General features: G+C 41.9%; 1 protein-coding gene across 2 annotated transcripts; it reads right to left on the reverse strand.

Moving 5' to 3' along the window:
• Window positions 1–12,306: 12,306 nt before the first annotated feature.
• LOC123825647 (alpha hemoglobin stabilizing protein) lies at window positions 12,307–16,098 on the reverse strand. 2 transcript variants are annotated; one of them, XM_045849246.1, is made up of 3 exons: window positions 16,045–16,098; window positions 12,878–12,956; window positions 12,307–12,672 (listed from the first exon to the last, which is right to left on the reverse strand). In XM_045849246.1, the coding sequence occupies exons 2-3, from the start codon at window positions 12,950–12,952 to the stop codon at window positions 12,469–12,471; spliced, it is 279 nt and encodes a 92-aa protein (XP_045705202.1). In that variant the 5' UTR covers window positions 12,953–12,956; window positions 16,045–16,098; the 3' UTR covers window positions 12,307–12,468. The 2 variants fall into 2 exon arrangements, with proteins under 2 accessions (XP_045705202.1, XP_045705200.1); XM_045849244.1 differs by lacking the exon at window positions 16,045–16,098 and adding an exon at window positions 13,126–13,222.
• Between the last annotated feature and the right edge of the window lie 873 nt (window positions 16,099–16,971).

A 16,971-nucleotide genomic window follows, 5' to 3' on the forward strand; every position in this document is an offset into this window, starting at 1 on the left:
TACAACTTAACAGGTGCCCCAAACAAAGAAATAGGGCCAAAATGAAAGAACAGAGCAAAACCTCAAAAAGAGAGGTAAGTGATGAGGAGAGAGCCAACATATCTGATGGAGAATTTAAAGCCCTGGTAATCAAAATGCTCACAGAGCTGATAGAGCTTGGTCAAAAAATGAAAGAACAAATGAAAGATACCCAAAATGAAATAAAGCAAAATATTCAAGCAACCAACAGTGACAGAAAGGAAATCAGGACTCAAATCAATGATTTGGAACAAAAGGAAGAAATGAACATCCAACTGGAACAGAATGAAGAAACAAGAATTCAAAAAAATGAAGAGAAACTGAGGAACCTCTGGGACAACTTGAGGCATTCCAATATCTGAATTATAGGGGTGCCAGAAGGAGAAGAACAACAGCAAGAGATTGAAAACTTGTTTGAACAAATAATGAAGGAAAACTTCCCCAATCTGCAGAAGGAAATAGACTTCCAGGGAGTCCAGGAAGCCCAGAGAGTCCCAAAGAAGTTGGACGCAGAGAGGAACACACCAAGGCACATCATCATTAAGTTACCCAAGATTAAAGACAAAAGGAGAATCCTAAAAAAAGCAAGAAGAAAGGAGAGAGTTACCTACAAAGGAGTGCCCATAAGGCTATCAGCTGATATCTCAAAAAAAACCCTGCAGACAAGAAGGGGCTGGAAAGAAGTATTCCAAGTCAGGAAAGGCAAGGATCTACATCCAAGATTACTCTATCCAGCAAAGCTTTCATTTAGAATGGAAGAGCAGATAAAGTGCTTCCCCAGATAAGGTCAAGTTAAAAGAGTTCATCATGCTAAAAGAGTTCAGCATCCCTTATTAAAGGAATGTTAAAGGAACTCATCTAAGATATAGAAGATCAGAAATATGAACAGTAAAATGAAAACAAACTCACAACTACCAGCAACTGAACCTAAAAACAAAAAACAAACAAAAAACAAAAACAAACTAAGCAAACAACTACAACAGGAACAGAATCACAGAAATGGAGATTACATGGAGGGTTATCAGTGGGGAGGAAGAGGGGGAGAATGGGGGAAACGTATAGGGAATGGGAAGCATAAATGACAGGTACAAAGTAGACAGGGGGAGGTTAAGAATAGTGCAGGAAATACTATAGGAAATAGTATAGGAAATAGTATAGGAAAAGACAAAGAACTTATGTGTACAACCCATGGACATGAACTAAGTGGGGCAGGAGGGAATGCTGGTTGGAGGTGGGTTGCAGGGCAGAGGGGAATAAAGGGAGAAAAGAATGGGATGACTGTAATAGCATAATCAATAAAATATATTAAAATATTTACTATTTCTTTTTAATTTTCATGGGAAATTTAGGTATTTAAGGGTTAACGAAAGTAAAATGCATGTTTTCAGGGGCTGAAGATGTAAGAAATAGAGATACAATTTTGTGAAAGAAAATAAAGTAATTTTGTCCTGAATATTTCTGAATTGGGTAAGAGAACAAGAGACAAACTAAAATGAACACAAAAACTTAAAGAAAGTTTATGGAAAAGAAATCTCGAGAAAAGAGACTTCTGGTCAAAATGGAGGCAAGGTAAACACACTTTGCCTCCTCACACAACCACAGAAAGAATTACTACTAGACCTCTAAACGAATAACACTCATAACCATCAGAAAATTGAGCTGTATGGAAGTCTGACAACTAAGAATTTAAAGAAGCCACATTCATCCAGATGGGCAGGGAAGGCAGAGATCTGGAGATGGGCAGAGGCGTGGAGACCTGGTGTGGTACAGAGGGGTGGAGGCCATGGATCAGGCAGTGCCACGTTCACACGTGGTAGATAAAAATTGGGAGAGAGTAAGTGGTGGTGGGAAAATGGAGACAACTGTACTTAAATAATAATAAAAGAACTGGGAGAGATATCTAGGGGGTGAGCAATCCCAGCTCTGCCCCAGACCACACAGCCCAGGTTTCCAGCACCAGGAAGATAAATACTCGTAACTTCTGGCTGTAAAAACCAATGGGTGGGGTGGTGGAAGAAACTGTCAGATTTTCAGAAGAATCTGTTAAAGGGTCAACATGGTCTTGAAACATACGCAGGCCCCTCTGAGATTCTGGACCAGGGCAAGAGCTGGATGGGCACCAGTTGCACAAAGCAAGTGCCAGGCAAACCTTGTGACACTGTCCCCTCTCCAAATCCTCCCACCACACAGAGTCACAAAGTGAAGTGGATTGCCCCACCCTGGTGATTACCTGAGGCTCCACCCCACAGAATTTACAGGAGCCTTTTCTCCAATAGGCCACACTACTAAAGGAGTCAAAGCATCTCTACCTAACACACAGAAACAGACACATGGAGGCTGCCAAATTCAGGAGACAAAGAAATGTGGCCCAAATGTACGAACAGAACAAAACCCCAGAAAAAGAACTAAATGAAATGGAGATAACCAACCTATCAGATGCAGAGCCCAAAACACTGATGATCAGGATGGTCAAAGAACCCACTGAGTACAGCAACAACATAAAAAAGACCCAGAAGGAAGTGAAGTTCACACTAAGTGAAATAAAGAAAAATCTACAGGGAATCGTCAGTGGAGGGGATGAAGTCCAGATTCAAATCAATGATTTAGAACATAAGGAATAAATAAGCATTCAACCAAAATAGCAAAATGAAAAAAGAATTTTAAAAAATGAGGATAGTATAAGGACCCTCTGGGACATCTCCAAAAGGGCCAACATCTGAATCATAAGGATGCCAGAAGGAAAAGGGGAAGAGCAAGAAATTGAAACTTATTTGAAGAAATAATGAAGGAAAACTTAAAGAAAGAATCTTAAAAGCAACAAGAGAAAAGCACAGAGTTACCTACAAAAAAGTTCCCATAAGACCATCAGCTGATTTCTCAAAAGAAACTTTGCAGGTGAGAAGCGACTGGCAAGAAGTATTCAGAGTGCCCTGATTGGTGTGGCTCTGTGGATTGAGTGCCGGCCTGCGAACCAAAGGGTCACCAGTTCAATTCCCAGTCTAGGGCATATGCTTGGGTTGCAGGCCAGGTTCCCAATAGGTAGGGTGCAAGAGGCAACCACACATTGATGTTTTTCTCTTCCTTTCTTTCTCCCTCCCTTCCCCTCTCTAAAAATAAATAAATAAAATCTTTAAAAAAAAAAAAGAAGTATTCAAAGTGGTGAACAGCAAGGACCTATGACCTAGATTACTCTATCCAGCAAAACAATTAATTTAGAATGAAAGGGCAGATAAAATACTTCACAGACAAGGTAAAACTAAAGGAGTTCATCATCACCAAGCCATCATTACATGAAATGTTAAAGGGACTTATTTAAGAAAAAGAAGATCAAAACTATTAACAGTGAAATGACAACAAATGCACAACTATCAAAAATTGAATGCAAAAAAAACAAACTAAGCAAACAACCAGAACAGAAAGAGAATCACAGACATGGAGATCATTTGGAGGGTTATCAGCTAGGAGGGGGGAGGAAAAGAATAGGGGTAAAAGTGCAGGGATTAGGAAGTATAATTGGTAAGTACAGAATAGACAGGAGGATATTAAGAATAGTATAGGAAATGGAGAAGCCAAAGAACTTATATGCATGATCCATGGACATGAACTAAGAGAGGGGGATTGCTGGAGGTAATGGGAGTACTGGGTAGAGCGGGGCAAAGGGGGACTGCTATAATAGCATAATCAATAAGATATATTAAAATGTTTAAAGAATGAAAATCTTTAAGAAATGAAAAATTTAAAAAAATGTATGTGTGGTCACATTGAATAAGTTTGAATAAATATAATCAAGTTAATGAATATAAATATTAAAAGTAAGCTGATGCAAAATTAGAATTTGGTTCTCTCTCTTTCTGTTAAAAGGACAGTTTTCCTATATATTGGTCTGCTCTTGGTATGATATTGTGAAAAGTTTTCTACCTACAAAACAAATAATCTATGTTTTATCAAAATAATATTCTGTTTTATGTTGTCTTATTGAGGTTCTTGATTACATAATAAAACTGAATCTTCTCAATCATAAAAGCTGAAGTTTGAGTCACAGTCTTAGAACCTTCTGTACTTGTCTTTGAGGTCTTTTATTATTACTTTGGTTAAGTACCTAGTTAAATATTATTTCACAGTAATCTGTGACCTTTTCAGTCAAATGTCCAAACCTTTGGAACATTCTAAATGAAACCTTATTGATCTAAGGATAACTTTGGGGTGCTGTAGAGGGACCCTGAAATACTTCAAAAGATTTGTTCTCTCTCCTTATAAAATGGAGATATTGAACTAATTAGGCTTATATGATATGTTAAATTGCATGGAAGATATTGTCAAATAGGTGATGATAACCTTCTAGGGTATATTAAGTTAGAATCTGAGTAAGGGTGATAGGGAAGTTGAAGGTCAGTGTGAGGGTGAAGGTCATGGTCAAGCTCAAGTTCAGGGTGATAGTCAAGGTCAGAGTGAGTGTGAGAACTAGTGTGTCTAAGTGAGGATCAGGGTCAGTGTTAGAATGAGCATCATGGTCAGAATCAGGCTAAGAGTTATAGAAAAGAGTCAGGTTTAAGCCAGTGTCAGCAAAAGGGTAAAAGTCAGAGTCAAGGTGAGGGTGAGTATATGTTTCAGGATCAGGTTCAGGGTAATGATAACTATGAGCATCAGTTTAAGAGCTAATGTCAGGGCCATGGTAAAAGTGAGGATGAGGATCAGAGTTAGAGTAAGCATCAAGTAAGAGTCAAGGTGAAAGTGAGACTAATTTTAAGCTTAAGTGAAAGTCTGATCAAGGTGGCGGTTCAGGTTCAGGATACATATAGGTTCAATGATCAGTTAATGGTTTGGATAAAAGTGTCATGGTGAAGAGCAGAGTCATGATAAGGTTCAGAGTCACAGTGAGCATCATAGTGAGTATGAGGGTCAGGGTCAGCATCACAGTTAGCATCATGTAGGGGTTAGAATGAGAATGAGGTTCAGTCAGTTTCAGGTTCAGGCATGGTGATGATAGGGTCAAGAGAAGTGTGAACATGAGGTTTGAATGAGATCTCAGGGGATGGCTGCAGCAAGTGTCAAGGTCTTGATGAGGATCAGGGTCTGATTAGTGTTGGGACAGAGGTCAAGGTAAGGGTCACAGTCAAGGTTAGGGTGAGTGTCAGCATCACAGTAAGCTTTAAATGGAGGTCAAGCCCTGGCTGGTGTGGCTCAGTGGATTGAGTGTTGGCCTGTGAACCAAAGGTTGCCAGTTCAATTCCCAGCCAGGGCATATGCCTGGGTTAAAGGCCAGGTCCCCAGTGGGGGACAATCGAGAAGCAACCAATTAATCTATCTCTCTTGCACATTGATGTTTCTCTCCCTCTCTCCCTCCCTTTCCTTCTCTCTAAAAATAAATAAATGGAACCTTAAAATTTTTTTAAATAAATAAATAAAGCTCAAAATAAAGATGAGATTCATTGTAGAGTAGGATTAGGGTCAAGTTAGGGTGAGTGTCACAGTCAGAGTCAGGTTTATTGTCAACCTCATAGTAAGTGCCATGGTCAGTATGATGGTCATAACCAGGGTCAGGGAGAGTGTGTGCAACCAGTTCAGGGTCATGTTGAGGATGAGAAATCAGTTGGCGTTGGTGTGAGCATCAGGATCAGAGTTAGGCTGAACACATGGATCAGTCATGGTCAGTGTTAGGGTGAGCTACAGGGTCATATTCTGTGTAAGTGTCAGGGTCAGCTTTAAAGTCAGAGACAGGATGGAAGTTCAGGTGAGAGTCACTGGGACAGGATGAGGGTTAAGGTCAGAGTCAGGATGATGACCAGAGTGAGATTAAAGTAGAAGGTCACCTTCAGGATCATGGTAATTTGAGTGTGAGGATCAGGGTCAGAATGAGCATCAGGTAAAGGTCAGAATGAAGATTAGTTTTAGTATCACTTACAGTGTCAGGGTCAGGGCCAAGAGATTTAAGGTTAAGATGGGTCTGAAAGTGAGGTTCAGTTTCAAAGTCATTTTTCAGGGGAGTGTTGGATGAGGTCAAAGTCAGAGTTAGGGTTTGGTGAAATAAGAGTCAAGTTAAAAGGTTAGCATCATGGTTAGGACTGGATCAGAGTGAAAATTAGCATCAAGATATGTTGTATGTCAAGGTGAGGTCATGATAAAAATCAGAGTCACGCTGAGTGTCAATATCAGGGTAATGATCAAGGCCAATGTGAGGAACAGGTCTAGGTTAGGATGATAGGACAATCAAAATTGGTGACCAGGTTACATCGGTGTCAGTTAGGGTGAGCTTAAGGATAAGAATTATGCTCAGTGTCATGAAACTTGTATAATTTTGTTAACCAATGTCATCCCAATAAATTCAATAAAAAGGAAAAATGGAAACCAGGATGAGAATGATAATTAGAATCGATGTCAAGATTAGCTTCAGGATCAGAGTCGCGGTGATGGTCACATTAAAGGACAGAATTTGGATCATAGTGAGAGTATGAAAGAGTGTGAGGGTCAGAGTGAGTGTCAAGTAAAGGTTAGAGTAAGAAGGAGGGTCTGAATCAGAATCAGAGCCAGAGTCAAACAGATTGTCAACGGAAGAGTCAGCACGAGGGACACAGTAAGAGTGATGGTCATTGCGAGAGACTCTCACATAAGTGAGGACAAGCATCTGAGTTGTTTGTGTCGAGATGAGCACCAGGATCCATTCAGGGTGAATATCAGTGTAAGAGACATTGTATCAGGATCAGGCTGAGGGTCTGAGAGAAGGTCCAGAACTGGATGAGGGTGAAGGTCAGGCCAGGTCAGATCAGAGTTAGGGTGAGGCTGAGGATGAAGGTCAGTTTTACAGTGTGAATAAAGTTAGGCAAATGTTCATGGATAAGATAAGGATCAGAGTCTGAGTAATAGTCAATGTGAATTGCAGTGTCTTGGGGAGGGTATGGTTCACAATCAGAATCAGAGTTATGTTCATGGACATAGTGATGATCAGGGTCAATTTGAGTGTAGGAGTGAGGTTTTAGTTAGGCTGACAGTCAGATTAGAGTCAAAGTGTGGGTCAGGGTCGGGGTAAGTGTGAGGGTGAAGTCAAAAGCAAAAGTCAAAGTAAAAATGCAGATCTGAGTAAGCATTTACTTACTCAGAAGGTCATGTTCAAGGTCAAGTTCAGGACATGGTAAGAAGCATGGTCTGATTCAGAGTATGATTTCAGATTCAGTCAGGAGAAAGGTTGGCATCTGGTACATTTAAGGATGAAGATCAAAGTCAGGTTTGGAGTAAGAGGTCGTATGAATTATTGGGTCTTGATGAATATAAGGGTCATGCTCAAAGTCATGTTGAGTCATTGTGAGGATCAGAATGGGGGTCAGTGTCAAACCCAGGATGAAAAGTCAAGAGTGTGGCAAATTTGCATAGTCATGCTTGGGAGGAGGGTCAGGGTCAATTCCAGGATCAGGGTCAGAGTCAGGATCAGAGTAGGGTGTCAACCTGAGCCAGGGTAAGGTGGGGTTGGTGTCAGAGTCAGGCTGAGAGTCTGGTTCGAGTCCAGCATGAGTTTCACATTCAAGGCAATTTCAAGGACATAGTGAAGGTATGTGTGAGAGTCATTGTAAAGTCAGGGTCAGGGTCAGGTAAATGTCAAGTTTGTGGTCATCCTGACAGTCATGATAAGGCTGAGATTCAGGCTAGGGTAAAGGTCAGGTTAAGTGCTGGTGTAGGGTTAGCTTCAATTGCAGAATCAGGGTAAGGATGAAACTGAGGGCAAAGGTGAGTGTGAGGGTAAGGGTGAGAATTAGATAGTGTCTAAATGAGAATCAGGATCACAGTCATGGTGATTGTCATGATCAGAAAGACACAAGTTAAGAGTGAGTATTAACCCTGGCTGGTGTGGCTCAGTGGATTGAGCACTGGCCTGGGAACCAAAGGGTCATCGGTTCAATTCCCAGTCTAGTGTTGCAGACACCATCCTACAGTGTCTGCGGTGTTATGGATGAGACAAGATAAATTCACATGGACTACCGAGTCCTGTGGAGGAAAAGGGATGGCACGGCTACTTTCTCAAGGGGAGAGCGCCTCAGAGTGACCTGGCCACTTGGAGCGGCCAGACCCTTGCCTTGACAAGCTTTTATTGGCTTTCTAATAGCATACATCAAAGGTTTTCATTCATTATACTTAGGTTTGCTTTAGGTAATTATTTTGTACAGATAGCAACAGAAGGGATGTTACTGATTACTTCTTACAGATTAACAAGGAAAAAATTTTGCAAATGCAAGGGAATGATAAGAGTAACAGGTCTGGTTACATTTCAATCCTTGGCAGAATTAGCACAGACTTCAGGAAGTTACTTTAAAGACATGCAGCAAGCATTTGCTGCCTGAACTCAGGGTGAAAGAGTTTTAGCAAGAGTAAGTCACAAAGCAGCCTAGGTATAATGCAGGCCTGATTTCCCACAGGAGAACTTCACGGGCGTGGTCCTGCATTCCAACTCACTCCCCACTGGTTTTCCACGTGGGTGCTGAGCTGCATTTCCATGCCTTGCAAAGCAGTTCCCTACAGTCTAGGGCACATGCCTGAGTTGTGGGCCAGGTCCCCAGTGGGGGATGTGCAAGAGGCAACCACACATTGATGTTTCTTTCCCTTTCTCCCTCCCTTCCTCTCTCTAAAAAAAATAAAATAAATAAAATCTTTAAGAAAAAAAGAAGAGTGAGCATCACGGTGAGGTTTAGGTATAGAACAGAAGTAGCACCAGAAATAGTACCAAAATGAGTGTGAGTCAAGGTGAGAGTGCATATATACCTCAGGGTCAGAGTCATGGTCATGATCAGTGTCTGGGTAAAACTTAGGATCAGAGTCAGGATCACGGTGAGAGTGCTAGTGTGAGCATTGACTAAGGGTCAGGTGACTAGAGGTTCAGTGTCAGTGTGAAAGCAAGGACATGATGAGGGTCAGGGTGGGGTTAGCATCACAGTAGTGTGATCATTATACTGAAGTCATAGTCAGGGTCCATGTCAGGTTGAATGTCATGTTGGTGTAATAGCCAGAGTCATTTTGAGGGTCCAGTTCAGGGTAAGTGTGTGGAAGCAATTCAAGGTCAGGGTAAGGTTAAGAATCAATGCCAAGATTATCATCAAGGGAAAGTCAGGGTGAGGGTCAGAGTCAGCATCCTTGTTTCAGGGTCAGGGTGAGATTCAGTTGTGTACAATGAGAAGTTAAGGGTCAGAATCTAAGTCAGACACATGGTAAGCCATGAGGGCCAAAGTCAGGTTAGGGTCAGAGTGCTTATGTGTATCAGGCTCAGAGTCAACTTCAGAGTCAATGTTTTGTCAGGGTTAGTATCAGGGTCAGGTTGAAGATCAAATTCAGTTTAAATTTTGAAGGGTGGGGAGTTTAGAATCAGAGTTAGAGTCATATCAGAGATCAGTCTGAGGGTGAGTCAGGGTGATTATCATTGTCAGAGACATGGTCAGTATCATCATCAGACTGAGGTTCTGAGAGAAGGTAAGTGTCAGAACTGGGTGAGGTTGAAGCTCAGACCAAGGTCAGGAGGATGAAGATAGGTTCAAGGACAGAGTGAGAATAGATTCAGAGCCCAGTTCAGGGTCAGGACCAGGTTGGTCAGGTTCAGCATGCAGTTCAGAGTAATAATCAGCTTAATGGTCAGCGTAAGGGTGAGTGTGAAGGTCTAGACCAGAGTAAAGTTGAACATCAGTATTGGTTTAGATTCAGTCTGCAGGTCCGATAAGGGTCAGGTATACAATGAAGTTGAAGGTGAGGGTCTGAGGCAGGTCAGGGTATGGATGAGGGACAGCACAAATGTCAGATTCTCAGTGACAAAGGTCAGATTGAGGATGAGTGTCGCGGTCTGGGTTAGAGTCAGAAAGAGGGATATAGTGGGGTTCAGAGTCTTTGTCATGTTCACAACCAGGGTCACAGGAGAGGCAGATTCAGGGTAAAGGTAAGGTTTGGGTTGAGGGGCAGGGGCAGTGTCAGGATAAAGGTCATTGTCAGGACAGCTTGAGAGTTAAGGTCAGCCATCAGGGTCCCAGTGGTAGTAGTGTCAGGATCAGCTTCAGGGTCAAAGTCAGAGTGTTGGTCAGTGTCAGGCTGATGATCACAGTGAAGCTAAGGAACAGGTTCAGAATCAGAGTCAGTGTGTGCTTAGGGCCTTAGTTAGGACTTGTCAGGGTCAATAAGAGTGAAGATAAAGGTCATGATTAGGGTCAAGGACATGCTAAGAGTTAGTGTCACAATTAGTAGGGTCATAGTGAAGATCAATTTCAGGGTTAGGGTCAGGATAAGATTCAGGTTGAGGTTCAAAGTCAGGGTAAAAGTTTGGGTCAGGTAAAGTTCAGGGTCTTCAGCATCAGGATCAGTTGTGAGGGTGAAAATGAGAGACAATGTCAGTGTGAAGCTCATGGTTATTGGGAGGGTAAGGGTGTCTATATCATGCTCAGGATAAAAATCAAGTGGGATGGGGTGAGAGTCAGGGTGAAGTTAAAGGTGAGGTTCAATTTCAGAGTCAACCCTAGGGTCAGGGTCAACATCAGAATGAAGATAAGGGCAAGGTTATGGCTATAATATTTCACCTTCTGTTTACAATCTTATTTCAAGTATTAATTCAGGTATGTTGACAGGTACTGCTGTCAAAGTAAAGGAAGCATTATGCTTCCTGCTAACTCTGGTTAATTTTTCTGTAGAAACAATAATGGACTTAGGGTACTCACTGGTCCAGTCATTTAATTTTATTAATATGAGCCATCAGATGCTGATGGTTCATACTATATCTCTGAAAAATCAAAATATTCCAAATTTTACTTCTTTGTAGATTCAAGACCAGATGCTTGGGTAATCAGCATGTGAAAACATGCAGTGAAGTTTAACAGGTTTCTGTCCTTAAAGTTTGTTTTGGAATTTTTCAATTTCTTACAGCTTTGAAATGGTTAGAATGAAATTTAGATGTTGGACTTCCCATTATACTACAACATACCTGATAATTGGTCATCTTCCTTTGTCTGAGCATTTATGAAATCATCAGCCCACAGTTCCAGAGGCTGGATGGTTCCACATTTATGGGAAGTTTATCTTCATTAATTGAGCCAAAGTGGCTTCTGACCATTCTTTTCAGATGCACCTTGTACAGCACTGGAGCAAATCTAATGCTTTTTAAACAGGGTTCCTTGGTCCCTCTGCTCCACCCCTACACAGTAATCAGGTCTTTTTGCAAAGGTGATGCTATTGACTATTGTCCCACCTCAGTAGCCCTGGGTCTCCATTAATGGCTAAGATTTGGGGGGGCGGGGAGGGTGCAGTGGGAAGGCCCTGGCCTCCACATATGCCACCAATCATACTTCAGAGGTGCTGGCTTCCTGTCTCCCTGGGAGGCCGAAATTGTCTTGCTGGGTCTGGGGCTACCTCACACTGGTTCGGGGCACTGAGCAAGTTCCCTTTGGACCTTGAACCAGACTACAGAGACCCCAAAGCCAAAAGACAGAGGTGGGAGTGCACAGATACGAAATGAAGGCTTGCTGAAAGTTGGGATGAGAAAACAAGCCCTCTCAGCTCCAAACCTTTCCTGCTAAAGAGGCAAAATAGTAAATGGCCCTAAGAGAGCCGAGTTCCCTCCTTGGGTGCGCTGGCCTGTGAGATCTGCCCCTCCTGCCCTCCACCTCACACCCTCCCCCCTCCCCAGCCCTACCACTCTTGGCTCCGAGGCTTTACTTAGAGATAGTACAATAAGCGGGTCCCTCGTTCTAACAACTTCATTTTGTTTCTTTTTTTTAAAGCTCATGAGCCTGGTTCCACCACAGAACCCTTAAAATAAGGAAGCTTAAGGTCTGGAGGCCAAAGAGAAAGCAGGTCTAGCCCGGGGAATGACAGGAAAAGGATGAGTCTGCAAGGAGGTGGGGTTGGGGAACATCTGCCTCCAATCCCGGTATCTGGGACTAAGGAATGATGAAGCCAAAAGTGCTCTCTCCTGAAAAATAAGGGATGTATTAAGCAGTGCAGGAGATTGGAAAATTGAGGTGGGTGGACTCTTGCTTGATTCCATCTAGCGCAGAATGAACAAGACTGGGAGACCTCCAATTACTGTCTTCTAGACAAACATGTTACTGGACCACAACTTATGGAGAATTTCTATCTCCCTCTTTTTTCAGTGACCCCTGTCCCCAGCACGTTCTTTTTAGTGCCTGTCTCCCTAGCCCCTCTTTCAGGCTATTTTGGTACTTCCCAGTGGTTACTTTATTAAATCTTCAAGATCATATCTAGGAAGCAGAACTGAAGGAAAGGCACCAACTGCTTCCACAAGTCAAGGATGGACAACCAAGGAAAGCTAGGAAGACAGCCAAACCAGTGTTGGTCTTTATTGAGGTGTCAAGGTAGAGTAACACCAAGGAGCAGAGCCTGAGGACCTGAAGAATACAGACGCAGGAATTAAGGGTTTCTTTAAAATGCAGGCCCCAGTCTCCGGGCTAGGAGAAAAGCACTGGGTGATTTGGGTGCTCACAAGGACTTTAGGAATGCCCTATATTTGTCCAGAAAAGGGACAGACAGAGTCTTCAGCTCTTGCCGAAGTTCCTCCAGAGCCCTGTCCTGCTCTTCCTGCTCTCCTGTCACCTGCTGCCTGTAATAGTTGATGTACAAGTTCACCCAGTCATCCACTATAGTCACCATGGCTTCTTCAGAGACAACAGGTTCACTGAAGACCTGGAGTAGGGCAGGGAGAGAATGTGATTAGTGATGTGAGTCAGCAGTGACCCACAAACTCTGCCATCCTCTTTCCTCTGGTTTGTTTTCCTGTCTCTAGTTGTTTCTATCAACTCTCCCAGCTCCAAATTATTCTCCCTTCTCTGCCCTCACCCACCCTTCAACACACTAGTCCTGTCTTCTGAAACGGATTACTTGGACTTACCTGCTGATTAAGCAAAGCATTAAATTCCTTTATTCCTGTGGAAATGAGATCTTTATTAGCCTGAAGAAGAGCCATCTGCCTGTTTAGAGAAAGAAAAATTTAAGTATTCTTTTCCCTCACCTCTGGGTATTTCCCATAATTCCCTCACTCCACTTAAAGATTCCTGGTGCCCTGCAAGGTCACCTCCCCTCCAATACCTTTCAAATCCTACCCTGCTCTGAAATCATGTTCCTCCCAGGTTTGCTCACCTGTAGGTCTGGCAGTGCTGTTATGTCTCACCCACACTTTTCAGGGTATGTATGTCCCTCTGTGCCAAGCTAGATGTAAGCAAGGAGTTAAGTGTCAGTCTAAGAGGAAAACGCCCTGCATCTAGGTCCTGAGGAGGAGTGATAGTCAACCTGGGGAGGAGAAGGAGGGAGAGGCTTCCCTGAAATGAGAAAGATAGCAAGGCCATGAAAACAGATAAGTGGAGAGGCCCAGGAAACCAAACCAGGGCCAGATCCTTGCCCTCTGCCCCACACCACAGGATCCAGGTTCCAAATGCTCACAAAACTAAGATTAACTGAGTTTACTCTACCAGTTCATAGATGATATATTATTAACAGCTTACATTATTTTTACCATTGATGCCAGGTACTGTTTCAAGCATCTGTTAAGGTATTTATCCTTATAAAAAATCCTACTAGGCAGCTACTAGTTATGTCACAATTTGCAGATGAACCATCTGTAAGACATGGGGACTGAACTCTCTCTACCAGGCTGTGTTCTGCAAGAAGGGAGATGTAGCTGTTTTGTTCTCTAACATCTAGGTACTCAGCAAAGTAGAAACACTCTTTTTCTTCTTTTAAATGTTTTCCTAATGTTTGCAAGTTTTAGATGTTTTTCAAATTCCAAAACACTACACTGATTCAGATGAGTGAGACATAACAAAAAATGTACCCTGAAAAAGGTGATTGTTTTTGTTCCCTTCCTCTGCAAAGTAACCAGCAGTGAAGATGTGTGTATTTCCTGTCACATCTTTCTGCATTCAAAAACCAACATTTAAAGTTCACAGAACCTATACACTCATAGATATCTATTGATTTTTTTCATTTATAGCATTTTCTTAGCATACAGCAAAATTGACCACTTTTTGGTGTATAATTTATGGATTTTAATATATAGATTCATGTAACCATTACCACAATCAGGATATAGAACATTTCCATCACCTCAGAAAGCTCCTTCCTGCTACCCCTTTGTGGTCACCTCCAGTTCCCTCACCAAACCCTACCAAGCACTGATCTGTTCTCCATCACAGCAGTTCTGCATTTTGGAGGATATCCTATAATGGAATCATATAGCATGTAACCTTTAGGACTGGCTTCTTTCACTCGGAATAACACCTTTAAGATTCATCCAAGTTGTTGCAAGTAGCAGTGAGCATTCCTTCTCACTGCTGAGCATGCCTCCTGTGGACACTCCTGTTTATCATTCACCCACAGATGGACAACTGGATTGATCACAGTTTGGGGCAAGCATAATAGAGCTGCTATAAATATTTGTGTGCAGATTTTTGTGTGAATATGTTTTCATCGATCTAGGGTAGAAACTGTCTGTTGCCACTAGGAGAAATAATTGCAATAAAACCTGACACAGATTTTTAAAGGAATAATGTGACAATACTCGTTCAAATTAAAATATACATGCCTTTCAACCCAATGATGCTGCTTTGGCCTCTATTTTAAAGAAGTGTTGGAAAAAAGTAAAAATAAAGAATGCTCATAATCAATGCACAAAAAGGCTTGTACAAGGAGTTTACCATGCCAGTCTGTAATAATGAAAAGGCAGAATCAACCTGAAGGTCCATTAATATGGGAGTCTAAAGAAATTTTGGCACATTTATACAAAGGCATGACACGCATCTATTAAAATAAATAAGCCCTGAGTGGTGTTGCTCAGTTAGTGGAGCATCGTCCTGCAAAGCAAAAGGTCAGGGTGCATGCCTGGGTTGTAGGTTGAGTCCCCAGTTAGGGCATGTAAAAGAAGCAACCAATTGATGTTACATAGATGTTTCTCTCCCTCTTTCTCTCTCTCTTCTCCCCTCTCTCTAAAAAGGAAGCCCTGGCAGGCATATGGTATGGCTCAGTGGATTGAGCACTGGCCTGTGAACCAGAAGGTCACCAGTTCAATTCCCAGTCAGGGCACATGCCTCAGTTGTGGACTGGATGCCCAGCTGGGGGGGTGTGAGAGGCAACCACACATTGATGTTTTAATCCCTCTCTTTCTCCATCCCTTCCTGTGTCTCTAAAAATAAATACATAAAATCTTTTAAAAAATTAAATTAAAAAAATTAAATTCGCCCTGGCTGGTGTGGCTCAGTGGATCAAGCACTGGCCTGCCAACCAAAGGGTCACCAGTTAGATTCCCAGTCAGGGCACATGCCTGGATTGCAGGCCAGGTCCCCAATAGGGGCGTGTGAGAGGCAACCACACATTAATGTTTCTCTCCCTCTCTTTCTCCCTCCCTTCCCCTCTGTCTAAAAATAAATAAAATCCTTTAAAAAATTTTTTTTAATTTAAATTTAAAAATAGTAAAATAAAATAGACGGAGTAGATACATAGGTGCTGATATGAGAATATCTCTAAGACAATGAATGTTAAATGAACTATATAGTTGGAGGAGGCTATCCCAGGCAGCAAGTGTGGGGGATGAGAACAGAGATTAAGTATAAAAGTCTCTTTCTTGCTCACTCTGTGTAGAATGGTAAACTATTTACTTTTTGGGATTGACTGGCATTTGTTGGGAGATAAATGTCAAGGGAGAATTTTACCTTATCTCTGTATTATTATCTGAATTATCTTACAGCATGAATATATTCTTCTATTATTTTTTGTAATTCTTAAAAAGAATAAAGAAAGAAGAGGAAAATAGTGTAGTTCTAAAATCATTAGCCTCAGATGTAAACCCTGCCTCTGGTAACCACAAGACCAGCGGCTGCTCACTACATATTTGTTGAAAGAATAAATGAATGAATGCTTTCACCATTTTTTGTTTTGTAAATTTGAACTGACTTCACATATAGAAGCCTCAGTTTTGTCTGTAAAGGATGAATAAAAAAAACCTACCTTACAAAGGCTATTTAGAAAATAAATTTATTCAGTCCACAAAGAGTATTTCGTACCCACCTTGTACAGACACTTGTATAAGGCCCTGGGAATATATCAGTTCAAGAGACAACACTCCTGCCCTCCTGGAGCTTCTGTTCTAGTTGGGGAAGTAAGAGGGTAAATGATGAGCAACAAAGTCTGAGAGGTAGGCAGGGCACATATCTGTATATGGGTTCTTATGGACCGCTTTGTGGGCCTTAAAGAAAAGTTTGTGTTTTATTTTCAAGTGTGAAGAAAAGCCATTGACACTATTATCAATAAGACAAGAAATAACAAATGTTGGAGGAGATGTAGAGAAAAGGGAACTCTAATACACTGCTAGTGGGAATGTGAACTGGTACAGCCACTATGGAAAACAGTGTGGAGATTCCTCAGAAAATTAGGAATAGAGCTAGCCTTCTTTATGATTCAGCAATCCCTCTTCTGGGTATCTACCCCCCAAAGTTTAAAACATGTATCCGTATAAATATATGTATCCTTATGTTCATTACAGAGTTATTCACAGTAGCCAAGACATGGAAACAACCAAAGTGTCCTTTGATGGATGACTATATAAGAAGATATGGTACATATAAACAGTGGAATACTACTCAGCTATAAGAAAGGATGAAATACTGCCATCTGTGACAACATGGGTGGATCTCGAGAGTATCATGATAAGTAAAATAAGTCAGAAAAGGACAAGAACCATATGATTTTGATATACAGAGATCTGATCAGATTACCGGGGAGGAGGAGGGAGAGGCCATAGGAGGAAGCAACAGTAAACAGTCTAGGACGGGATTGGCTGAGAAGATGAATGCCTCCAGAGTGCCTGGAAGTACAGGCTAAAAGATTTGAAATAAAAGAAGGGCTCTCAGGCTCCTGGACTGGCTGTCTCCAGCTCTTGGGCTTGCTCACTGGCTCATTCTTCCTCAAGGATGCCTGCGGGATTGTGCTGCAGCT

This window comes from Phyllostomus hastatus, unplaced genomic scaffold (assembly GCF_019186645.2).
Source record: "Phyllostomus hastatus isolate PE091 unplaced genomic scaffold, TTU_PhHast_1.1 phas_contig_64, whole genome shotgun sequence".
Taxonomy (NCBI): domain Eukaryota; kingdom Metazoa; phylum Chordata; class Mammalia; order Chiroptera; family Phyllostomidae; genus Phyllostomus; species Phyllostomus hastatus.